This window comes from Hemicordylus capensis, chromosome 4 (genome assembly GCF_027244095.1).
Source record: "Hemicordylus capensis ecotype Gifberg chromosome 4, rHemCap1.1.pri, whole genome shotgun sequence".
NCBI classification, from domain to species: domain Eukaryota; kingdom Metazoa; phylum Chordata; class Lepidosauria; order Squamata; family Cordylidae; genus Hemicordylus; species Hemicordylus capensis.
In genome coordinates, this window is record NC_069660.1 from 3,548,411 (window position 1) to 3,574,054 (window position 25,644).

The following is a 25,644-nucleotide window of genomic DNA, read 5'->3' on the forward strand; positions in this document are numbered from 1 at the left end:
TGCAGTAGAAGCAGAAACCTTTATTAAAAAGAATAACGCAATAAACACCATCTCTCTCTGTGTGTGAATGCTGTCTTGAAAATTAACACAGCTGGAGTGAAGCTTAGTGGACACAGAAAATGCCGTGGTCTGATTAATGAAAGGAAGCAACCTCCACTTCGAGTCCATCTGCAATTGAAATCAAGTTGGTGTCTGCTAGAGGGAGGGAGGCCCGACTGCACAGGACAGGCTCAGAGGGCAGTGCTGTGCAGGACCCTGCTCCGGACCACGGCGCGGCTGGTCCTGCTGCCCCGGCCGGTCACTCTGTCCCTTCGTTGGCTCATGCGGACAACACAAGCAGATTCTGACAAAAAGAAAAGGCCAAGAGCATTTCACGCCAGGGTTCCGCCCTCATTGCCTTTGACCGATAATTGGCAGGATTATTGGCAGGAACTCAAGTCCCAGTAAGTTGGTTGAGACCGCTGGACTTGGACTGGGAAGAGTCCCTGCTTAGCCGTGAAGACTGGAGGGCGGACAGCTTGGGCCAGTTGCTACTGCTCCGTCCAACTGGAAGCCCAGGGCTGTGTGAGAATGAGAGAGGGGCTGAGCCAGAGATGCCAGACTGGGCTCTTCTCAGGAAGAAAGAGAGAAACAACGGGGATGGCGGGGGGGGGACCCTCCCTCGAAGCCTGTCACAAACCGATGAGTGCACTCTGTGACACACAAAGGAAGATGGTGGGGGCGGGGCTGTGGGTGTGCTTAAGGGCACCTTGTGTGTCATGCTACTTTTCCAAAGGCCTGGTGTTGGGATGGGGTGGGGAGTTCAGATGTCTATCTTTGCTTAAACCTTGACAGCCTTCAATAGTCCCAAGAACAGCCACACAACTTCTGATGGAGATCATTGGCCATTGACCCAAAGGCCATGCACACAAATGAAATCCCTGGGCCATGGAGGGCTTGGGGGGAAGGGAGGAGTACACCTGCCTTCCTCCACATGGGGAGATGCTCTCCACTAGGGCACCATGTGCCCACAAGGTCAGTGCAGCAATCTCTGCACTTGGCCAGTTTGAGGGCTCACCCCCAGTTTGCGCTGAAGCCGAACCAGACCCGATTCGGCTCCAACTCAAGCCGAAGCACACACCCACACACCCGGGCCAGTCTGGGAGTTATAATGGAAATTTATTTTTTAAGAACTCACTGCCTCCGGGGGTGGCACTGCCGCAGTCACGGAGAGAGTCTCCAGCAGTCCGCTCTCCCCCACTGGCCTCCCTCCAGACTCAAATCAGTCCTGTTCAGGCAGTTTTCAGCCCCTTTCCGCACTGGCGGCATTTTGGAGGCTGCCATGCATGTGCACTAGCCATATGCCATTTGTTGTTGTTGTTAGAACCCCTGGACCGGCTCAAATTCGAGCTGAACCAGGGTGTGTGTGTGTGTGTGTGGTGGGGGTTGGTGGGACTGAACATGGACTCAAGTCGAATTTGGACTCTCACCAAACTGGGCATATGGGTTTCATGCGCACCCCTAGCGAGAGGCATGGCCGAAAACAAGCCTCGATTGTCTGGGGGGAAGGTAGGACAGAACCTGCCTCCCCCACCCCCACCATGCCCTCCCCAGCCCCACCAACAGCAGTTGTATAAACCACCTTATTGTCCGTGATGTACAGTCAGGACAGTTCTAATGGTCAATCAACTGGCTTAGGGCTGCAGTAGCATTGAAGTGAACACCAGCCTGCACATTCAGAGTCAGAGAACTTACTTCAATGACATCAACATCCGCGTTGTCAAAGTCGATATCCAGCAGCTGGGGAAGAGGGATGCCCCCTCCTAACACACCTGAAGGGAGAGTGGGGGCGGGGGCGGGGGGAGAGAGAGAAAAGAGGATTGCTTCTCCAGTCTCAAGGGAGGTATGGTTGTCTTGTCTGGTTCTGCTCTGCTACCAGATTCTGCCCAGAGCAAAACCTGGAGGCAGATTACAAGTAAAACAAGCAAAACGCCAGCCAGCAAAGGGCGGCAGAGAAACTGGGTTGTGCATCAGACTGTGACTCCCTCCTGTAAAGTGGCAGCTGCTGGAAGACAGATAACCTTCCTGCCCACCACAGTTTGCACACCTCCAAACGATCAGGCACGAGGTTTTGCCAAAGGCGCCGCCTCGTCGTTCAGCTCAGCACTGTACAGAATGTGAAAGAGGTTTTTAATGTCCTTACTGTTCATTGCTGGAAGGAACGCGACTTCAAAAACCTTGCCCACCAGCCCCTCCATGAGTGACACCTGCATCAGTCAGAGAAACAGTTCAGTTAACAGCCCCGTCTCATTCATCAGGGAATCCATGAATGACCGGGGGGAGGGGTCAGACTCCAGCCCAGGGGTTGCTACTCTGCCTCTGCATTTGAGGTCATCTTCCCCTTCCCAAGTTGCTTGCTCTGGCAGACTCTCTTGTCTACCAGCTACTGCTTGCTGCAAATTTCCCTCGAATCCCGATAAGGGTTGTTTTCCTGGGCCTCAGTGACAGGAATTCTACAGCTTCTCCTAAATCTCTCTCTCAGCCGAGACAAGCTTGCAGGATGGAGTCAGATGTTCTGACATGGCATCAGGGCGCTTTCCAGACTAGACCCTACAACGGGCTCAGGACATATCTCAGAAGTGTGCTTCCACACTTCCTGAGTCCTGACACTGCAGTCCCTACGCGGACAGCAGCATGCTGTTCACATTTCCAATGCCTTGTTGTGAATTTAATCACTACGGTATAGAGCAAGGACATCATATATCTGGAGTGAAAAAGTTGCTGTGTTTTCGGGTTGTTCGTGGCTGTGAGACTGCTCCCCCTGCTGTTTACGTTCCGAATGTGTCTTGCCCGAATGGAAGCATTTTGCTGCTGATGAGCAGCTCACCTGGAAAGCGCCCAGGAGAACCATTGCATGCCACAAATCGGATGTGCCATGCTCTTTCAAGTCCCAGAGCTAAACCACCCAGTGCCAGGCTGTTTCGTCCATTGGATTTGAAAGTATACTCCTAAGAAAGCGCACACGCGGCTAGAAATGCCACATGTGAATGTGACACGTGATGCTACGCTACGCTAAGAAAGCAGGTGCCTAGAAAGATGGGGATGAGACAACTGTGTGCTTGGAAACACATACGTCATACGGAGACACTCATCCAAGAGCTGAGGCTGGTTCAAATGAAAGCAAGTGTGGGCTGACTTGCAAAGAATGTATTGCAAGGCTCTTTGTGATTTGCCTCACTCTGGCTGTGGGCCCAGTTTACTGGTTCAGGGGCAGCACGGGGGAGGGGGCACAGGCTCCCCCCCCCAACAATACAACTTTGAAACTGCATGCATGGCATCAGAGGTGCACCTAGGTAATGTCAAGGTCTCAATCTAATGGCGTTAAGGGGGCCCCTTTGTTATGGGGCCCGGGGCAGACATGAGGACATGCAAGGTGCTGCTTTTTGCATATGTTCAGAGGCGCTCTCTCATCCTTGATATTTGTTCCTGCCTCCCCTCCTACTATGTGCCCAAACTGGAGAAACCTTTCTCTCATGAATGTCACCTGATTAACACACCCACCCCTCCAACAGGAATGTGCGTGACTTCTAAGCTCCTTTTGAATATATGGCAAGAGAAAAGTGTGAAAAAAGACCTGTTTTGACAAGGAACTGAAGCTTCGTACTCCTCGCACACAAGACCAGCCGGCTTTTACAACACAGTCAGCTTGGCAATTCCTGCCTCAGTCATGGCTCCAAGCTCTGGTTGGGTTAAGGGGGCGCTTTGCTTTTGACACAGAAAACACTTCGTGCCTTGAAGATGCCCAGAGGACAAGGGAACTACTCTGCCAAGGGCTTGCAAGCAAAGGTCTCCTGCGTGTGGTTGAAGAGGCTTGTTTCTTTCCTCTTCGTTGGCCAAGAAGCTGCTCCTAGGAATGCCTCTGGGGCATCCAGCTGCTAGCTAGTGAGAGGGAGGCCTGAGGAGGCAGTGCCCCTGCTGGGCTCCTGCCTCGCCAGAGCCCCGTGGGCAGGGACAGGGCCAATCCCCTCTCTGCCCCACCTTTCAGAGCCCAGTGGTACGGCTGGACGGGCAGGCTCACCCACTGCTTGGGGGCCCAAGCCACCGTCCTGTGCTTGCCCTGGGTGACTGCAGCAGGTCTGTGCAGAAGTGGGCCCTGGTGGTTCAGGGAGAGGGGCTGTGAAGCAAAGAGCCCCTGCCAGGACAGACCAAAGGACGGAGCAGAGAGCTGCTCCTAGAGAACCCCCAGATCAAGGCAGGTGTGAAGCCCTCCAATGCCTTGGTGTCTGCCATGGAAGCTGTGCATGTCTGGGGGCCCTTTGGGATGGAGCTGCCCCTGGCGGGAGGAGGAAGAGGCCATCGCACTGGCCTATCCCGCCCCTCCTTTCCCCACTGCTCCAGCATGACCGGAAGCGTCAGGAGACGGCTGGGGGCATATGGGGGTGGGGGGCAGCCTGGCAGTGAGTGGCTGCACCCCTCCCGCAGCCGCTCCCCAGTGTTGAACGAGCCACTCTCTGTTCTTACGTCGAATTTCCCAACGTTTGAAGAAGCCAGCGTGAGGTGGGTCCTGCAGAAACAAAAGAGAATGGTCAAGGGAGAGTCCGAGGACCTCTCAGGCTGCTGGTGACGAGCAGAGCCTGCAATCCCAGGAGGGGAGAGTTCTGCGTGCTCAAATCAGGAATTGGGTAACCATCATACTGACCCAATTCCTTTTCCTACTTCCTGTCTCTCATTCCCTGAGACTGGGACACCTGCTGTTAGAGCAGTTCTTTTAAGGCCACTAATCCTATGCTCAATGACTGGGCAGAAGCAGGTTCTACTGGACTCAGTGGGACGGACTTCTGTACAGGAGAAGAACCAGCATGAAACGGAGTCCTCCTTTGGTCAGAATGCGGCTGAAAAGCCCCATCATCATCGCTGCCTCAGCAACCGTTTCCACTTCATCACCTCAGGGTCCAGAACTCATAGAGAGTTCTTGGCCCACCAGGGAGTTCTCCACACAGCAGGCTTTACCACAAGTTTTCTGCGAGGCTTTACTGCAAACTCAAAGTTATCCCAAAAATCTGATGCAAAAAGTGGATTTTTAAAAATCCCAGGTATAAATTGGGCTGCACTCTAACATGCAGTGCAGGGGCATATCTAGGGGTAGGGCAGGCAGGGCACGTGCCCCGGGCGCCACTTGAAGGGGGGGGCACCATTTCTTAAAATTATTTTTTTAAAAAAAATGGCTGCCAAAAACAAAATGGCCACAGTGCATGCTCAAATGGCCTCTGTGAGGCTCTAGGTCATGCCAGGCTTTGCAGAGGCCATTTGAGCATGCTTGGTGGCCATTTTGTTTTCAGTGGCCTTTAAAAAAAAAGATTATTTTTAAAAACGGCCACTGCACATGCTCAAATGGTCCTTGCGAGGCCCTAGAGGCCAACAGGGTGAGGGGGAATCTTTGCAAAAAAAACAAAACCAACCCCAGCCTTTAGGAAGCCCCCCAAGGGGCTACGGGTAGTAGTAGTAGTAGTAATAATAATAATAATAATAATAATAATAATAATAATAATATAATATAATATAAGACACTGTACACATATTCAGATTGGCACTATGTACAGAGAATCAGGGCTTGTGAATACTGAGCTGATGCTTAAGAGCTAGGATTGTATTCATTTGCTCTTACTTTGCTTCTTGTGATAAGTGAGTTAAATGTGATGTCTTGCTAATATGGCTATTAATGGTGAGTTTGTCTTTGAATCAGTGTGAAACCCTTAATATTAAGGCCCACTGGGAGTTTCTTGCTCTCTCTCTCTCATTTTAACTGTCTTTCTGAAAGACTAGAATATATTCCAAGCAGTGACACAGTTTACTCTGCATATCCTTTAATTATTTACAAAGTATCTGGGAAAAGTCAAATTCTCCATTGATTTTTAAAACTTATGTAATCATGATGCTACAATGCATAGTAGAGAATTAGACAGTCACTTCTATTTAGTTTTCCAAGTACACCTCCACATAGTATTTGGGTATTTCATGAGCCCCCACATACTGAAATTTGTAGTTTTCCGGCATTTTTTGGTCTGGCTAAGTCCACTGCTAAATAGTTTTTGAAATATTAAAAGATTAACGAGCCTGACTTGTATTTTTGAGCTGATATTATGGTAAAGTTATCTGAAAGATGGGTGTCAGATGCTTGGACAGGGGGAGCAATTTCAGTGTTTGCCCTAGGCGCTATTTTCCCTAGATACGCCTCTGATGCAGTGAAAACCCCAAATTGTGTGTGCAGTGCTCCCTGATAGCTCACAGGGACTTCGGGGTAAATATGCCCAGTATGTGAGTGCACATCCTCCACTCTGGAGGAGGAGATGGGAGCTAAAGAGCTTTAAAAGCCCTGCATGAAAAACTTCCAGGGAATGAAATATATGTTAAGGAGAAAGAGTACCCACTAGCAGCTGAGGCCTCTCAGTGACCAGACAAAGTCATTTTGTGTAGCTTATACTGACAGAGAAATGGAATATATGTAATAGAATTTTTTATTAATGTGGTTGCAAAAGGTAAGCAAGAGAACAGTTAAAGATTTGTAGGATTTCAACTTTGAACATTATTCATTTAATTGAATAATTACCATATATGGTCAATTTGAATAAGAGTGAATCTGAATCTGGGAAATATCTGGGCATTATGTTGTTTTTCAATTACTGATCTGATTTGTATGTTTTCAAAATCTGTTGAGAACAAGAACAGTTAAAATCTGCTGGTTATAGTCAGAATCTATTCTTAAAATCTTTAAAAATAAGGCTTTCCCCCAGCATATTCTGGTGTAAAAGGTAGTGCATTCAGCTAATTTCAGTGGCAGAACTGTTCATGCAAAATTTGGTATCTGTAGGTCATCAGGAGTATCTATATATTTAATTCTCTAAGGCACACCTGTGGCTAATTCCATGTGTGGCAGCTCTCGCGAGAGTACGCGAGCAGCTGCCAGATTGCCAGGGATATGCCGCCAAAGCCACCAGTGGGCGGAGAGGATAAGCAGCACTGCTGCTGGGCCACTGGGCGGCGAGGGAAAGCAGCACTGGCCGGCCAGGGAGGGAAAGCAACAGCCAGGCCAGCCGGTGGGGAGGGGAGGGAAAGCAGACTGGGATGGGGAGAACGGACTGGGGCTGAAAGGAGGGAGGAGAGACAGGGAGGCCTAGGGGCTCAGATGCTCTGGGCCAGGTCAACTAGTATTCAGAATTTCTTCTAATTTCTTTTAATTATTTAAACCATTCAGCAAGAATATTGCTGTGTAAGATTCCTGCTAGCCTTGGAGACTGGCCGGCCGGGCTCTGCCGCCTCCCTCTGGCCTTGACCGGCAGAGAAGGCCAGCAGCCGGCATTCCTTCTCCCAGCTGGCGCCCAGATCGCCCTGAGGAGCGGCAGCTGTGGGGGCCGGTGCCACCAGCCGGGCTCCAGAGTCCACGTGAGAGGCGGGGTCTGGGGAGTTTGCCTTACAAGGGAACTGGAGGCAAGCCAGAGGCAACGAGGAAGACGGGGCGGGGGCTAGCTGAGACTCTTTCCCCACCTGAACCTCCCGAGGCTGAGCTGGGAGATTTGCTAGCCTTGGGTGTGGCCTGAGGTCTGAAGAGAACATAGGAACATAGGGAGATAGGGAACTGCCATATACGGAGTCAGACCATTGGTCTATCTAGCTCAGTATTGTCTTCACAGACTGGCAGCGGCTTCTCCCAGGTTGCAGGCAGGAATCTCTCTCAGCCCTCTCTTGGAGATGCTGCCAGGGAGGGAACTTGAAACCTTCTGCTCTTCCCAGAGCGGCTTCATCCCCTGAGGGGAAGATCTTCAAGTGCTCACACATCAAGTCTCCCATTCAGATGCAACCAGGACAGACCCTGCTTAGCTATGAGGACAAGTCATGCTTGCTACCACAAGACCAGCTCTCCTCAGCGATGCTCAAGGTCCTCCAGCGAAGTGATGCTCATGGTCCTCCAGTTTTAGTTTTAGGGGTTTTTTTTGTTTTAGTGGTTTGTGCCAGGCTGCTCACAGGGATGTTTCTGGGCTCTCTCATTAAAGGTGGAGGATCCCTGGAAGACCTGAGATCAGGCCTTCTCAGTTGTCACCCGTTGGGGACACACTCCCCATGGGGATGAGAGGATCATCTTCCTTAGAGGACTTTAGGAGACCCATCTTTTCAGTCTGGCTTTTAATGATACCTAGTTTTAATTTTAATTTTAATCTGGTTTAAATGTTTCCTGATTTTAATTGGCTTATTATGTCTTTTAGATTTTAATGTAATGTGATTTTCTTGTGCACGACCCAGAGACGTATGTTCTGGATGGTATATAAACAAACAAATGAACAAATGAAACTACCCTGAGCCACTTTAGGAAGGGTGGAATATAAATTGAATCAATCAGTCAGTCAAAAATAGTGCATTCCACTAATTTCAGTGGCAGGATTGCGTGTGCAAAATGTGGTAACTGTAGGTCATTGGGAAGTATGACTTCATTTTGCACCAACAAATCCTTCAAAATAGATAAAAGATGGGACATGTTTGTATTGAATTTGGGCACTGCAGATTAGAAACCCTACAATATGATGGAAGAAGGAAATGTTGAGGATCTTTCTCCAGTTCCTCCTCTAATGACCTTCCCACCACCACACTCCCCCTGCAGAGGTATGAACTTCAGGACACAAGTTCCAGTTCAAAAGGTGCCACACTTACTTTTCCAGGTTGACACTGATTTTCAGCTTGTTGTCTTCGACAGTAAATTTGGCAAGCAAAGAAGATGCCTATAAGAGGAGAGTGGGGGGTGGTTCATCCCAGCATTCCTTTCCATCGGGGGCCACTTGTGCCCTAGGCAGACCTAGGTGGTCACCTAGGAGGCAAAATCTAGGACACTGCCGCTCCCGGGGGGGGGGGGGGGAGAAAGCAGGCTAAACCTTTAAAAGTGTGCCAAATGTCCTGCCGCTGCCGCCCTGCCCCCAAACCCCTGCCCCCCTGCTCCACGTGGAGTCCACGGCCACCACTCAGCTGGCTGATGCGCATGCACAGCAGCCCTTTGAGGGGCCAGCCCAGGAAAACCTGTGCCAGACGGAACCCTCAAACGGCTACCGCACATGTGCATGTGCCCGCTGAGCGGTGGGGAGGGAGTGTTTAATGGGGGTAGACTGTGTGCAGAGCTGGCCAGTGGTGCAGCGCAGCAGTGGCAGGACATCTTATACATTCCTAAAAATATAACCTACTACCTCACTGTCCCCCACGGTCCCATCGCCAGCTGCCACGTATGTCTTTGGCCCCCACCCCACCCCACCCCACCCCACACAGCCAATTATGTTAAAATTGGATTCTATAATTCCCGGCTGGAGCCTGACACACCGAACTGTTGTCCCTTCTGCACACACATGGACATCCTCTCCTTGCTCAGCAAGCCAGAAGGTAAATCCATCCAGAGACCTTTGCAGCCAGAAGGGATCGTTCACAAGCACCCCCCACCCTCACCCCCTGCGTAGTAAAAGAGCCTCTAGAAAGGGCCGGTTCTAGCTGGCTGCATCTCAGTACTCACAATGTTCATGACACAGAGACTCTGGTAAGCGCCGTTTTCCTTGGATGCCAGGATTTCAGCGCGAGCAGTGAGTTCGATTAGGCCCTTGTCTTTCTGCAGTTTCACGGAAGGCACCTCAGGGACAGACACCTTGAGAAGGAGAGGCCGTGGCTCTGGGAACATCTGGAACACCTGTGGAGAGCCCAGAGGGGAAATGTATCATGTAGACACCTTGCGTGAAATGAATGGGAGCTTTTTGCTCAACGGGAAGCATTTGGGGAGAGCTGAACTGCTGACGGGGTATGCGGCTGTTACTGGGTTTCCCTTCTGGGGCTGCGTAGAATCCTGACTTCCATGGCCAGGTGAAGTTAAGCGGCAGTGCTGTATGAGCAGCTTGCACAGAGATTGTGGCGCAAGTAGACTCACCGAAGGGATCAGAGCTCCAAGAGTGGATGTTGTCAGAGGAGGGAGCTCAGGGAACTGGAAAAGAAGAAGGAGAGATTATGGCATGAAAACACGTGCAGAAAATAGGTGTGCATATCCTAGTTCCTTAGCCACTTCAAGCTTCTTCTGAGCCAGGGTTCACCACGGCTCAGTCCTGGAGCTTATGGACAAAAAATAAAGGCATGCTTTTGTGAGCATATGCAGAGCCCCTTCTGTTTTGATTGAGGGACCGAAATCAGACTCCACACATACTTGGGATTTGGCACAATTGTTTCCAGGTCAGAGCAGCAGTCTAGCCTCCTGGTTTGACCCATTGTCTTGAAATCAAGGGTGCAGTTGTCTGAAATCTGGAATTCTCCCACTTGCCCCCCATCTCCTCACCCTGGTTTGGGGGCCACAACATTGTCAGAAAGCCTCCCTCGCATGCATTTCTTTATTTAGACTGTTCAGATGCTACTTTTCCTGTGCATATCAAAAGAGTTTACAACACTGAAGTCTGCCCATGAAACAATAATACAAGCACAGTAAAACCCAATCAGCAGAAAGAGAGCATCGCAGCACGAGCAGCCATTGCTTCTCAAAGGCCAGTTGAAAGAGAAAAGGTGTCCCTTGCCCCTTGAAGGGCAGCAGGAAGAGGCCGTACAAATCTCCCTCAGAAGGAAGTCCCAGCATGTTGGGGCTGTGTCCAAGAAGGCCCTGTGCCTGAGGAAGGTTACTCTAAATGCCACATAAGATGGAATCTGGGCCTCATTAGACAATTTTAAGCGCCAGGTAGGACAGAGTCATTTGAGAGAAGAGATTCATTCTGTAGTAGCAGAAGTTTCCAATCCATCTTCAGAGGAGGGCTGCTGCCAAAATTTCAAAAAAAGCAGGACACTGGAGGTGGGGGTGGGTGGGAAGGAAGCCTTTTTATTACAGAAAGAAGAAGCATTTGCTCCAAGAAGCCAAACAAACGTATGTGAGGCCAGCAGCATCGCTCAGGAGGCCTCTCTGCCAGCTCCTGATTCAAAGTTAGCACCCCAAAGAACACATTGCGAGAGCCTCCTCTGGAAGTTGCCACAACTCACCATCCCATCAGAAATGTCGATGTCCAAAGCCTCTTGTTTCTGCAGGACGGCCACTACGGAGCTGAGGAAGTTGACAGAGAGTCCAAGCTGGGAATTGGTGTTATCGGCCATTGGAGGCATTGGAGGCATCGGGACCCTTGGGGGCAAAGGGGGGGCTTCTGGTTTGCCCAATGGATAGTCAAGGAGGGGGCCAGCCACCTGCCCAACAACCGTCTAAAAAGGAAGGGAGGAGACAGTCCGAATGTACAGGAATTAGGGAGAGCAGGAGCGTTCATTCTTCATTTCGGGAAGTGCGCTGTGACAAAGGTTGCTACTGCCTTAGATTGTCCCCGAGGGGAGCTCATCTCAAGCAGGAGATACACACTTCTTGCTGCCACAGCCCAGGAAAGAAAGAAATCCAGAGCCCTCTTGAGACCTTGTCAGTCAAATGCTGTACGTGAGTACAGCACATAAAATGGGGCTGAAAGTCCTGCCCTATCAGCCACCCCTGTCAGTGCAGTGTTCGCCTGCACCTTCTGGTCCTGGAAGTGTCTTCCCATGATTATCTTGTGCAAAAGTGCAAAAGGTCCTGGACTGTGCCTCTCGGGTCATGCATAATCCAAACGTTCTTCTGGAGAGGTCCAGTTATGGATACCACCGGCTCGTTTGGTGGCAACCCAGGACCAGGTTTTCTCCATGGCTGCCCCAGGGCTTTGGAATATGCTCCCTACTGAAATAAGAGCATCTCCTTCTCTGTTTGTTTTCAGGAAGAACCTCAAGACTCTCCCTGATTCCACAGGCTTTTAATTAGAATAAATTTTAATAATTTTAAAACTTATTTTATCTGATTGTTTTTATTGTTATATATTTTAATTTGTAATTTTTAAATATTTTAAATTTTGTATACCGCCTAGAGATGTACATATCAGGTGGTATAGAAATATATAAATAAACAAACAAATAAACAAACAAACATTGCCCCTCGGTAAGCTCTCTCTGGGGGCCTTGCAAGGAATCTTCAAGCACATCTCTGGGGTCAAGCAGTGCAGATGCATGGAATCCCAAAATATTCTTGAGCCTGTCCTAGGGGTAGCCAGAGGCTGCAATTTCCTCTCTGATTGCTCCCAGCCACTGTTTTTATTATAGCACTTTGCTAGACAAATGGGCCTCGGTTTTGATCTATGCCTGCTAGAAGAAAGACCTTTGAGTTCCTGTCCACCATCCGTGAGTGAGCAGGGCTTCCCTTCCTCCAGAAGCATGACCAAATGACCATGTTGTTGCCCATTCAGCCAATCACAGAATGTTAGAGTGGGAAGCGACCCTCGCGGTCTTCTCGCCCAAACCCCTGCTCAGTGCAGGGATCAGCTACAGCATGCCTGTTCTGCTCCCCTCCATTGACACATCCCGCTGAGAGCAGACCTAGAAGTTCTAGACTGACATGCACTCCCTATAGTGGGAGCTGTGCTGTCTCTTACCACAGACAGCGAGGCCCTTTTCCTTGCTTCTTGTTTAAGCAGCATTTAGCCAGAGCAAATCCATCCAGGAGAAACTGCAGGGTCACGATTCATTGCAGCAAAGGCAGAAACTGAGACTTACGTTTAAATCGACTTCCAGGAAATGTCCTGTGACTAGCGGAAGGCTAGAGACCGTGTACTGGACACTCCCCAATATGCCCAGAGGAACTAGAGCTGGACAGAAAGAGAAAGGCAACAAGAAATGACTTAGGGGTTCTCTTGTTCCTGCTAATTGCTAGATCTCCCTGCTTCTCCAGCCGGGCAGTAGGTCCAGGGCTGGAATGGGGGCACTGAGAGGGCGGTGGAATGTATGTGGGGAGGGCGCCGAGTTTTGAGCAGAATAATTAGGTAATTAATGGTGGGAGTTGGGGCGCAGGGGTGCCGTGTGGGTAGGGCGCACCGGGAATATGCCCTGTTGCCCTGTGGGCTAGTCCGAGCCTGAGTAGGTCTGGGGTGCATCAAGGGCACCCAAGCTGGCCATCATAAGGCACAATCTATGGGTAAGTTAGGAACATAGGAAGCTGCCGCATACTGAGTCAGACCATTGGTCCATCTAGCTCAGAATTGTCTTCACAGACTGGCAGCGGCTTCTCCAAGGTTGCAGGCAGGAATCTCTCTCAGTCCTATCTTGGAAATGCTTCCAGGGAGGGGATTTCAAACCTCAAGCATGCAGATGCTCTTCCCAGAACAGCCGCATCCCCTAAGGGAAATATCTTACAGTGCTCACAGATGGTTTCTCATTCAAAAGCAAACCAGGTCACTTAGTAAAGGGGCCAATTCATGCTTGCTGCCACAAGACAGATAAAGGTGGATAAAGGTGATCCAGTTGTCTGGCAAGGACAAGACATCCATATGAGAATCCCAGGATGCAGTGTGATTAAAGTCTTCCTCTCTGGCTGCTCTTCAAGGTGTAGGAGGGAGCAGAGCTGGCAAAAAGGTGGCTGTGTTTTGCCTGGGCAGGTATCCTGAGAGCTCTCGAATGCTCTGCCCGGAGGGGAAGGGGTGGGAGATCCAAACACTTAGTGGCAGAAGCAGCAACATAAACTTACAGTTCACAAGTCCCAACTGTTCGTTGACAAGCCCCAGGACAACATCTATGACAGGGCAAAGCTGGAAAATACAACACATGAGTGGGACATTTGTGGCAAAATGTCAAGAAGCAAAATCACAAAAGGCACCACACAGTTCAGCGAGTCTCCAGTCTCCAAACACACCCAATTACACCTGGCTTTTAAGCTTAATCGGAACAAATTTCATGGGGAAAGAAGCATGCAATCACCTCCTAGTCAGGAACCACAATGAATTAATCTCCATGGGCATGAACAACCTGCATAATCCTTTTCACACAGTGCATAATTAACCTATGGAATTCTTTGTTGTGGGATGTGGTGAGGGCCACCAGCTTGGATGGCTTTAAAAGGGGCTTAGACACATTCATGGAGGACAGGCCTATCAATGGCTACTAGTCTGGTGGCTGCTGTGGGCCACCTCCAGCCTCAGAGGCACGATGCCTCTCAATACCAGCTGCAGGGGAGCAACAGCAGGAGAGAGGGTGTGCACATACTTCTTGCCTGTGGGCTCCCGCATCTGGTGGGCCACTGTGTGAAACAAGATGCTGGACTAGATGGTCCTTGGGCCTGATCCAGCAGGGCTGTTCTTATGTTCTTATGATTTCAGGGGGAATTGTGCAGGAGCAGAGGCGTATCTAGGGAAAATAGCGCCTAGGGCAAGCACTGAAATTGCGCCCCCCTGTCCAAACATCTGACACCAATCTTTCAGATAACTTTACCATAATATCAGCTAAAAAATACAAGTCAAGCTCATTAATCTTTTAATATTTCAAAAACTATTTAGCAGTGGACATAGCCAGACCAAAAAATGCTGGAAAACTACAAATTTCAGTATGCTGGGGCTCATGAAATACCCAAATACTATGTGGAGGTGTACTTGGGAAACTAAACTGAAGGGCCTTTCTAATTCTCTACTATGCATTGTAGCATCACTATTACATACATTTAAAAAATAAATGGAGAATTTGGCTTTTCCAAGATACTCTGAAAATAATTAAAAGATATGCAGTGTCACTGCTTGGAATATATTCTAGTATTTCAGAAAGACAGTAAAAATGAGAGAAAGAGAGCAAGAAACTCCCAGTGGGCCTTAATCCTAAGGATTTCACACTGATTCAAAGACAAACTCACCATTAATGGTCATATTATTAAGACATCACCTTTAACTCACTTATCACAAGAAGCAAAGTAAGCGCAAATGAATACAATCCTAGCTCATTAGCTTCAGCTCAGTATTCACAAGCCCTGATTCTCTGTACATAGTGTCAAACTGAATATGTGTACAGTGACATATTATATTTTTATAAAAATATTTTTTTAACCTGTAGACCCATTTGGGGAGCTTCCTAAAGGCTGGGGGGTGTCTGCAAAGGTTCTCCCTCCCCCACTTGCCTCTAGGACCATTTGAGCATGTGCGGTGGCCATTTTTTTAAATATATATATTTTTTAAAAAATGGCCACTGAAAACAAAATTGCCACCACACATGCTCAAATGGCCTCTGTGAGGCCTGGCCTAGGACCTCACAGAGGCCATGTGAGCATGCGCAGTGGCCATTTTGTTTTCGGCGGCCTTTAAAAAAAAATTAATTTTAAAAAATTGCATCCCCCTTCAAGTGGTGCCCAGGGCAGGTGCCCCACCTGCCCCACCATAGATACGCCCCTGTGCAGGAGCACTTCCAGGTGGATGCTGTCTTGATACAATCAAACAAGGCAAGAGGCACTTGAAGCTTGATTCTACCTGTGAGGAGAGAAGGGTTATTCCTCCAAGCACACATCTGGCGAAGGGGACGATCAATACTGAAAAATGGGTATTGGGGGTCAAGCCCTGCCTACTTTCTCAGAGGCCAAGCAGAAGCCTTGCTGCAGCCACCAAGACGGGGCATTTCACTAAAGCTGCTTTTGGGGGAGGGGGATGACAGGAGCAGTGAGTCAAGTCAGGGGTGAGTCCTGCTGGGACAAACCGTGAAAATGGGCCTCTGCCCCCACCTTCTTCTTCAGAGAGGCATGAGGGGCAGGGAGCAAAGAGCAAGTCGCCATCCAGCTGGTGGGCTCTCCTCCCTCAGGGGCCCAGGGCCATTTGTCCCCAGGGCATTGTGAGGTAAAGGATCTGGGCCCACAGCCCTCCTTCAAATAATAAAACTCAGTTGTTCCCCCCATCAGGAATAATTGCATCTGACTCCTCCCCAAAGGGGAACTGGAGTGTCTGTTTTGTCCCCAGCACACCGCACTCCTTGGGGAGGAGACAGAGAAGAGAAGCGAACCCTGCTACTCAAGCAGCAGGAGACCAATCAGCCTGCCTCCCCAAACGAGATGAAGGAGGTGGCTGATGAGATTGAGGGCTCTGAGCCATCCACAAGGGCGTCCAAGCTTCCTACCTGCAGCCTTGGAGAAGCCGCTGCCAGTCTGTAAAGACAATACTGAACTAGATAGGCCAAGGGTCTGACTCAGTATATGGCAGCTTCCTATGTTCCTATGTTCCTAACAACAACTCATTTTTAAAAAAATAATAATAAATTAAACCACCAAACAGGACCAAATTTCCATTCCCATGAACAGGTAATGATGCAAACCATCAGCCTCAATTTCTGTATTAAAAAAAAGAAAAGAAACCACAGCCTGAAGAACTGCCTTCCCCAACACAAACCTGCTTGCACACTTAGGTCATCTGCTTTTGCAGAGGATTTTGTAAGCCAGATCCTGCTTGCACTTATGACCAGCCATGCTCCATTCACAACACTTACCAGTTCAGGAAGGAGCCTGTTCAGGACACGTGCTAATAAATTGTCCACAATAGGGAGCAGGCTGGGGAGAAAAGGAAAAACCATGGCAAACCACTGAAGGGGGAGATGTAAGCCTTATCCACCTGTTACGTCCAATACATCTACAGTCTGTGTGCAGTTTTCCTATGTATAGATCTCTGTACTCATGTACAGTTCTTCACACACTACATTCAACACACAAACAACAGCAGTCCAAATGGGAAGGGAAGGTGAGATACCAGTGTGTCACGAAGGGTGTTGCTGTTGTTGGCACATTGTTGGTTCCCAGTAGGGAGGCACCAGGACTCAGAGCTGCTGGGAGAGGAGGTCCCAATTCACCATCGACTGTCCAGCTGGCACCTTGGCCTCTAGATTGGCCAAGTCAAGAAGAAATGCTGCTCTTCTCTGTCATGGTAGGCTAATTTTGAGTGTACATTTCCCAAATGAAGAATCTGAGGCAAGAATGGCAGCTTCCCAAAGCCACCCGTAAGCCCCAGCCCAGCAGGGACTAAGGCCCCACTTCCCCATGCCTTGAGCTCACCCTCTTAGGAGTCTGATCTTAATGCCTCCCAGGAGGCCATCGCAGCGATCAATCACCAGCTTGGGGTAGCCGGTGCCATCCATCGTCAGGCGGACAATTGCCGTGAGGTTCACCTCCACTGCGACATCAAGCAAACCAAGGAGGCTGCATTAGAAAGAAGAGAGCGTCTCCGATGGACTTTTGCACAAATGAGAATGATACTTTAAAGCTGTCCCTGCCCTTCCCGCAGCTGTAGGCTGAATGCAAAACTCACCATGAGTGCCCATTCAGACAGGGCCTTGTGTCTATTTACAGATCATGTTAACACCAGTTCACAAATTGTATAAGAGAGAACAGCCCATCTCAGGGTCAAGCTATGCATTTAGAATAAGTGTGCCATTGGAGTCAATGGAAACTTTTTTCCCCCAGGAGAAAAAAACATCCCTGAAGGCTCAGTTCAGATCATGACCTGGCCACACAGGGTCTCACTGCGCCGGTGTGGTGGCTTCCAAAATGGCAGGGCCAAAGACACCCAAACTGGGCGATTTCTAATAGAAGGAAGGCCGGTGGGGGGAGGCAGAATCTCCACAGACCCCCCCCTGCCACCTTGGAGTAACCCCTGGGAGGGGGTAAGTTAAAAGAAAAAAGAATAGAATTTTCGACCCCAAACCTACGAACTGAACCAGTTCGATGTCAAACCGGTTTGGTTTCAAGCCAGTTTGCATACCCCTAGCTACTATTTAGCACAACACACACATAAGTGCCATTTACACATTTGTCATAATGCATAGTTGGATCCTGGATCTGAAATAAACACGGGGCAGCCTCCAGGAAGCAGAATTCACTTCAACCCATAGTGACTTCCCAAGTGCTGGTATGTTTATTTCCTAAAAGCAGTAGCTAATGCTGGGAAAGGTTGGATAGAACTAGATTTCTCTGACCAGATCAAGTTAAACTTCCAGTCTTGATCCTGGAATCCACTGGGCCCCAGAATGGCCATCCTGGTTTTTCCCAGAATGGAAGCTAGTGCCACACCAAGAAGCTGGTGGGAACAGGAGAAGAGGCGAGCAAGGATCAGGTGTGGCACTCAATCTGAGGAGCTACAACTCCCTCCCGTTTCCTGCAAGTATTTTGACAAATGCCACCCTCCAAAACCAGCTGCTAGCGAAGTACCCCAGAGGTCAACCGTGTGTTCATGAATGAGTGGAGTTCTCCCTTGTGCTTACCTCTTACCATTGAGTGCTACCCTGGTGTATAAATCCAAGTGGACTCCAATTCCAGGTAAGAGTCTTAGGCTGATCCTGGGAAGGGTCATTTCTACAATTCGTAACCTGAAGAGAACAACAGGAAGAAGTGAGGTCATCCAGAGAAGTCCATCTCTTCTTATGATCCACAAAGACTAAGGGCTACAAATTGGACATGGAAACATTTAGGCTGGAAATTTTAAAAAGAAGATATTTTACAGCTAGCTAAGGAGTTTGACAACTTGCTCCTGTCTGCAGTCCCCAGCTAGATTCTGTTCTCGGTCACATAATTGTGCTGGAAAGACAGAAACTGGCTTTGATGATATATAAATATAGGTTAGAGAGGCAGACTTCTGGGATTGTTTCCTTGAGGGGCAACAATTCCTCTTAATAGTTTCCCAGTAGAATTAACTTTACCATGGATGTTGTATGATTTGTGAGGAGGAAGAGGGGATATAGGGCCACACTTGCCATGTGTGTTCACCGAACATGCCAAGAATGTCTGAAAAGGCTAGAGTTGTCCGCTGACCAGTAAATGCCTTTTGCTGCCACTTCGGGTGTGCACGGAATTGCTCCAGGGCAGTTTGGTTCAAGTTCTGCCACTGCCCCCGAAGAGCCATGCCACTGCCATGGCACATAATAAGGTAATCTTCCACCTGCCCGCCCCGCTCCCATCTGCCCTTTTTCAACCCTGTAGGGTTCTCTCAATGCTTCTAAAGGGAAATCCTTACCGGATTCCCCTTTGCAAGCACTAGAACCAGTCGAACTGGGCTGAACTGGTTCAAGCTCAGACTGGTTCCCCTTTTTGGATGGCCAGTCAGTTCAGGCTCAAACCGGTCAAACCAGACCAGTTCAACTGAAACCCGTTTCGAGCTTGAACCGGGTTGCACACCCCTAGCTGCCACTTGGGTGTGCAAAAGCCACAATTTTGACTGATCTGCTGTAGATTTAACCAGAAACCCCTGCAGTTTTGTGGGTCTAACAAATCTTCTCACATACGACCTCCAGAGCAGTTGTCACAAGTACTGAGATGCAGACTTACCCTGTGAGCCCCTGGACTGTGCTCAGCAAGCCTCCTTGCCCAAGGATGCCAAGGACTCCACCTCCGCCAAGTAGGCCCCCATTGCCCAGCAGGCCTCCGTTGCCAAGGAGACCACCACCTCTGCCAAGAATTCCTGCAGTGCCAAGCAGACCTCCATCACCCAGCAGGCCTCCCTGGCCTAGCAGACCTCCAGCGCCTGGACCACCACCATTGCCACCAACAGGCTGACCTCCACCATAAACATCGGCACCTCCTCCACCGCCACCTCCTCCAAGCAAGCCTCCAGTGACCCCGCCAAGAAGGCCTCCTCCTCCTCCACCGCCACCTCCTCCAAGCAAGCCCCCAGTGACCCCGCCAAGAAGCCCTCCCCCACCCCCTCCCCCAAGTATACCCCCGGTAAGACCCCCAAGTAGGCCTCCGCCGCCACCACCACCAAGGAGGCCTCCCAGCAGGCCACTGTCACCACCACCTCCGCCGCCCACTGGCAATTCCCTCATCGCTCCTTGAAGGGCGTTGCTCTGTGCCATCGAGCCAGCGACAGCTGCAAAAACAAATAATAAAAGAGGGTTTGTGAAGTCCCATTGCCTCATCTTACCTCTTGCAGGAATGGTGCTGCTGTTGCTGAGGCTTCTAATAAGCATCATGCACCAGACGGAGATCCTCCTCCTCCTCCTCCTCCTCCTCCTCCTCCAGGTCCCTTCCTTGTAATTGCCAGAGCACAACACAACAGCATCACTCTGCTCATTGCCCTGCTCCCTCTTCACACCACTGGCTGTCAGCAATGGCATCAGCAGTGCCACAGTGCCCAGCACAATGGTTGTGTTAAAGCAGACCTTACAAGGAGGAAGCGAGTGGAAAGAGCCACAGCACCAGCCACTCTGCCTCTGTGGTGCTGAGCGCAGTGGCTTCCCTTGCTCTCAAAATGCATGGCATATTACAGACCTCTGAGGCCACCAGTGTGCAGTGCTACCGTGCATGTGACCCTGCACCAACCACATCCTTTCAAATTGTGTCAGCACGCCCGCACCAGTGCACAGCCCATCCAGCTGGTGTGTGCTTTCTTCACCGACCTCGCTGGCTGGTTAGAGTTAGGGTTAGGCCCATCTAGTCCAGCATCCTGTTTCACACAGTAGCCCACCAGATGCCGCTGGAAGCTGCAGGCAGGAGTTGAGGACATGTCCTCTCTCCTCCTCTTACTCCCCTGCAACTGGTACTCAGAGGCATCCTGCCTTTGAGGCTGGAGGTGGCCTATAGCCCTCCGACTAGTAGCCGATGATAGACCTCTCCTCCATGAAGTGATCCAAACCCCTCTTAAAGCCATCCAGGTTGTTGGCTGTCACCACATCTCGTGGCAGAGGATCCACTAGTCTGTGGTGCACTTTGTATGGCTAAGTTGTACATCCGGAGGGAGTACATCCGGAGTACAACTGCTTCTTGTGCAGTATGGCTTGCCAATCATTTTGAGCCGGGCACACAGCTGCTGTGATGTGACGTGGGCCAATGGGCCCCAGCCAGGGGCGTAGCTATAATTGAGCGAAAGCGTTCAAAGAACATGGGCCCCCAGCAAATGAGGGCCCTCCAGTTCCACCCCTCCCTATTATCTTCATTATCTCCCTCACTCTGGGGGGTCGCCAAAGAGAGGGATGAACACGGGCCCCCTCTCCCCTAGCTACGCCCCTGGCCCCAGCTACACACTGCAGCAGGAATGGGATGCCTCAAACCCCAGACCCCATGGGATGGCTCATCATTGATCTTACTGCAAGTCTTTTAACTCCTCTCCAGCTTCTCACAAGCCTTAGCAAAGTCATTCAAGCTTATCTCAGTGTTCACTTTGAATGAAATCCTGGTGTCTGTGAACCGGATTCCTTCTCATGGGGTATTTTGCAGCCTAAATTGCATAAGCTTGTCCAGAAGTAGCAGGAAGGTGGCAGATCAGATATAGCTATAGATTTCTATAGGCAGATAAGTGGCAGATAGAATAGAACTATTCTAAGCAGGATAGTGGCAGATAGGTGGATGATCCTGCTTAAAATTGCCATCAGATTTCACCAAAAGTGGAGTTTTGGAAAAAGTTAGAAATTCCTACTCAAGTACAGCAAACATGTTGGTATATATATATATATATATATATATATATATATATATATATATATATCATACGTATCTTATATATTTATTAATTGTTTTTCTATGTAAACCGCTTTGAGAACTTTGGTTGAAGAGTGGTATATAAATATTCCAAGGAGGAGGAGGGAACACAAAGAAACAGGACCAAAAAAGTATGCCAGGCATTGGACACTAGCTCAATGATAGAGCACCCGCTTTCCATGCAGAAGGTCTCAAGCTCCGGCAGCATTTCCAAGGCTAGGAGAGACCCTCCCCAACCCCAGAGAGATGCAGTGGGTCAATGTTAGGCGTATTCTCATGATGATTCGGGGAAAGCGAGAATCCTAGATCCAAGCAGCACACATTCCCAATTTTGAATCATGAGAATCTGGAAATGGAGGGCTTGCAGTTGTACCCAGCCCACACTGGACATGATCTAGGATTTGATCTAGAGTGGCTGCTCTGGGATCAAGGTGGGCTGGGTGCACAATTGCAAGCCCTACACTTCCGGAACCTCACAACTCAAAATGGGGTGTTCACGCTGCTTGCATCTAGGATTTTCACTTCCCTGCCAGCCTGGATCATCATGAGAACATGCTTGTAGACACTATTGAGCTAGATGGACCAGCCGGCATAGTATAAGGCAGCATTATAGGTTTGGTCTGGGAGCCGACTAGCCAAGCTGGCAGCAGTGCCTGTCTCCCCTTCCAGTTGTAGCTCTTGACTTACCATTGTGCAGCACACCCTTATTGACCCTGATGACAGCATCTGTTGGGAGCTGCTGGCTTTGCAGCGGGGTCAGCAACCCACAGAAGATGGGGAGGCACCATAGTGTGAGCATCTTGGTCTTCTTGGCCACACCTGTTAAGATGGGAGATACTTTCCTTAGTCACTGGGAGGGTTCGGCATCAACAGCAGGCTTGTTTCCAGCCTCACAGAAGTAATCAGTAATAACGAGGTTATCTGGGGTGCTCTGCACCCACACATAGAGAGTCCACTCCACACATAGAGGGTCTGCTACATCTTACCTGAGCTTTTCCTGAGGTTAATGGACACAGGAGACGTTTGGCCTTGCTCTACACTTAATCGTTCTCAGTCAGTGGGAGCCCTCCATACACCTGCCCATCGCCACCTGGCCTTCGCCTTCCTTTGGTTCTGTACATACACAGGTGGCAAAAGCCATATATATTAGTGGCAAGGGGTGGGGACCAGAACTCAGCACCAGGGACAGAGAGATAACGGGCTCAGTGTGTGTGAAGCATGCGGTTTTTCGCCACATTCCAGAGTAAATAGCTCTTTGTCAATCTGGGACCAGCATTAAGCGAGCAGGAGGGATCAAATGCACACAGGGTTCCAGAATACTGATAAGCCTGTCTCTGTGCTTGGCAGGAGGGATGGGATGGGACTGGGGGGTGGGTGCGGGACGTCTTGCTCAGCAGACATCCTCTTTTTTGGACAGGATTAGCCTGCAGCCCCTCCTCACCAGGACAGCCTTTCGGGATAATGGTTCTACTCTGAGAGATGAGGGACTGCACAGCTCAGTGCCTCCATTATAAGAGGTCTGATGCTTCAGTCCTCCACAATAATGCACAACATTCTACACAGTCATATGGAGAAAGGCGCACCTGGAACAGGCCAAGGGGCAGGATGCTTGGGGAAAATGTGTCCACTGTCATTCCAAAGGTCCCCATGCACCCTGAGGGCCTGAGACAAACTGAAAATATTCTAGGAGTCACTGTGTGAATAAAGCCTTCAGGATCAGAGCCACAGAGGTGGATGTTGTGATATTCACAGCTAGAACTAAAGGGGCCAGGATCTTGGATTTGACAAATGCACCAATCACCTCAGCCACCTGAGGGCAACCAGAATGGCTTGCTTGCTTTAGAGTAGCACTTGACAAAGTCAACATACTTGAAGAGAGGAGAGCTGGTCTTGTGGTAGCAAGCATAACTTGTCCTATTAGCTAAGCAAGGTCTGCCCTGGTTGCATCTGAATGGGAGACTAGAAGTGTGAGCACTGTAAGAGATTCCCCTCAGGGGATGGAGCCACTCTGGGATGAGCACAAGGTTCCAAGTTTTCTCCCTGGCAGCATCTCCAAGAGAGGGCTGAGAGAAATTCCTGTCTGCAACCTTAGAAAAGCTGCTGCCAGTCTGTGTAGACAATACTGAGCTACATGGAACTATGCTGCTGCTTTGTAGCTTATGGTTATATTGTACATGTTTTTTTAAAAAAAATCTTGTAATTAGATTTGTATTTTTATGTTCCATTTTAATTCGTATAGGGTAGTTTTTATGGTTTTATATTGTTTTAAATGTTTTGCAAACTGCCTTGAGATTGTTTTAATGAAAGGTGGTATAAAACCTTTACAATAAACAAACAAACAAACAAGCCACCTCGCTGCTTATCCCAACTTCTTTATTTTTTATTTATTCATTTTTTATACGCTCTTCCAGAATGAAGAAAGAGAAAGGTCACTTCTAGATCATTGATGAATAAATTAAAAAGCACTGGTCCCAGTACAGATCCCTGGGGAATCCCACTTCTTACTTCTCTCCATTGTGAAAATTGTCCATTTCTACCTACCCTCTCCCTCTTTTTCCTGTCTTTCAACCAGTTGAAAGTCTGGTTGAAAGTCACACATAAACCTGTCCCCTTATCCCATGACTGCTAAGTTTTCTCAAAAGCTTTTGTTGAGGAACTTTGTCAAAAGCTTTTTGAAAATATACAATGTCAATGGGATCACCTTTATCCAGAGGCCTGTTGATATTCTCAAAAAACTCCAAAAGTTTGGTGAGGCAAGCTTTACCTTTGCAGAAGCCATGCCAGTTCTCTCCAAGCTGGGCCTGTTCTTCTATTTGCTTAACAATTTTATCCTGGATATTGCCATCCATCAATTTGCCTTCCATCAATTGACATTAAGCCTGTAATTTCCTGGATCTCCACTGGATCCCATTTAAATTTATTTTTATTTAACATATTTTTATACTGCCCAAAATGTGCAGCTCTGGGTGGTATACAATAAAAACAATACAAATTAAACAAAACCCAAAATGATTAAAATATTAATATCATTTAAGACCCAACATTAAAAACTAAGAAAACTATAAATCTAATTAAAAACCTTGGTGAACAAACATGTCTTCATTGCTTTTTTAAATGTTGCCAGAGATGGGGAGGCTCTTATTTCAACAAAGAGCACATTCCAAAGCAAGAATGGAATTTTTTCAATTTTTGTTTTTAAAAATGGCATTACATTGGCTACTTTCCAGTCCTCTGGTACAGAGCCTGATTGTAGGGACAAGTATATATATATATATATATATATATATATATATATATATATATATATAGCACATAGGTCAGCAATTTCACATTTGAATTCTTTAAGGACTCTTGGGTGGTTGTCATTTGGCCCTGGCAGTTTGTTAATTTTTAGTCTTTCCACAGTTTAGAACATCATCTCTCATCACCTCTATCTGACTCAGTTCTATAGCCTTCATTTGAAGCACAGGTATATACTCAGTATCTTCCGCCATGAAAACAGATACAAAGAACTCATTTACCTTCTCTGCAATCTCCATATCCTCATTAATAATCCCTTTCACTCCCTAAAGGGTCCAACTGCCTCCCAGGAAGGTTTCCTGCTTCTGATGTATTTAAAGAAATTTTTGTTATTTCCCTTGATGCTTTTATCTAAATTTTCCTCAAACTCGCTTTCCGCCTCTATTATTGTCACCTTGCATTTCTTTTGCCAGAGTTTGTGTTCTTTTCTGTTCTCTTCATTTGGACAGGCCTTCCAGTTTCGGAAAAAATCTTCTTCCCCTTCCCTGACGTGTTAGCCATGCGGCGTCCTCCCGGACTTGATGGTACCTTTCTCTCTTTTTGGTATACATTCTAACGGGGCTTCTATTATGGTGTTTTTAAATAAACCCCATGCATTCTGGAGCAAAGTGACTCTCTTGATTTTCCCTTTCAGTTCTCTTTTCACCAAACTCCTCATTTTAGAGAAGTTTCCTCTCCTCAGGTCCAAAGTGTCTGTGTTAGACTTCCTTGGAGATTGTCTCCTCATTTATATGCTGAATTTGATCACACTATGGTTACTGCAGCATCTGACAAGATATAATGCAGAAAGTGCTTAGCAGACCTCATTAGATTAGCCTCTGCTTGGTGCAAAAGAGATTTCAGGTTGCACTGTAGGCTACTAAGGCCAACCCCCCCCCCAAAAAAACCCACCACCCTACAAAACACCAGTGGCATAGTCACCAGAACAGGCAGGAGAGATTACCTGGGTTGTCCGTGTCCGGGGGCTGCCTGGGGGTCCATTTGGCTTCCCGCAAGAGTTCCCAGCCAGAAAACAAGCCTCTTGCCAGTTGGGAGAGGGTGACAAGAGTTGCTTCCAT

At 48.6% G+C, this 25,644-nt stretch overlaps 1 protein-coding gene across 1 annotated transcript; it reads right to left on the minus strand.

Moving 5' to 3' along the window:
• LOC128322260 (BPI fold-containing family B member 4-like) lies at positions 1-25,644 on the minus strand. The gene is made up of 17 exons (XM_053243197.1): positions 25,530-25,644; positions 21,974-22,105; positions 19,734-19,910; positions 19,139-19,271; positions 18,079-18,183; positions 16,874-17,017; positions 16,315-16,375; positions 13,553-13,613; positions 12,586-12,677; positions 11,011-11,223; positions 9,926-9,979; positions 9,521-9,691; positions 8,680-8,747; positions 4,501-4,543; positions 2,183-2,246; positions 1,735-1,811; positions 1-343 (listed from the first exon to the last, which is right to left on the minus strand). Exons 1-17 carry the CDS (start codon positions 25,642-25,644, stop codon positions 320-322), a joined length of 1,734 nt encoding a protein of 577 aa, XP_053099172.1. The 3' UTR covers positions 1-319.

Bases quoted from the DNA above. Each gene is read 5' to 3' on its own strand.
- LOC128322260 (XM_053243197.1), bottom strand. From the start codon at position 25,644: ATGGAAGCAACTCTTGTCACCCTCTCCCAACTGGCAAGAGGCTTGTTT. The intron at 17,018-18,078 runs GTAAGCACAAGG...TTTCTAATGCAG, and splicing joins GTAGCACTCAATGGTAAGAG to CCTCCTTGGTTTGCTTGATG. The intron at 9,980-11,010 runs GTGAGTTGTGGC...CTTCTTTTCCAG, and splicing joins TCGACATTTCTGATGGGATG to TTCCCTGAGCTCCCTCCTCT.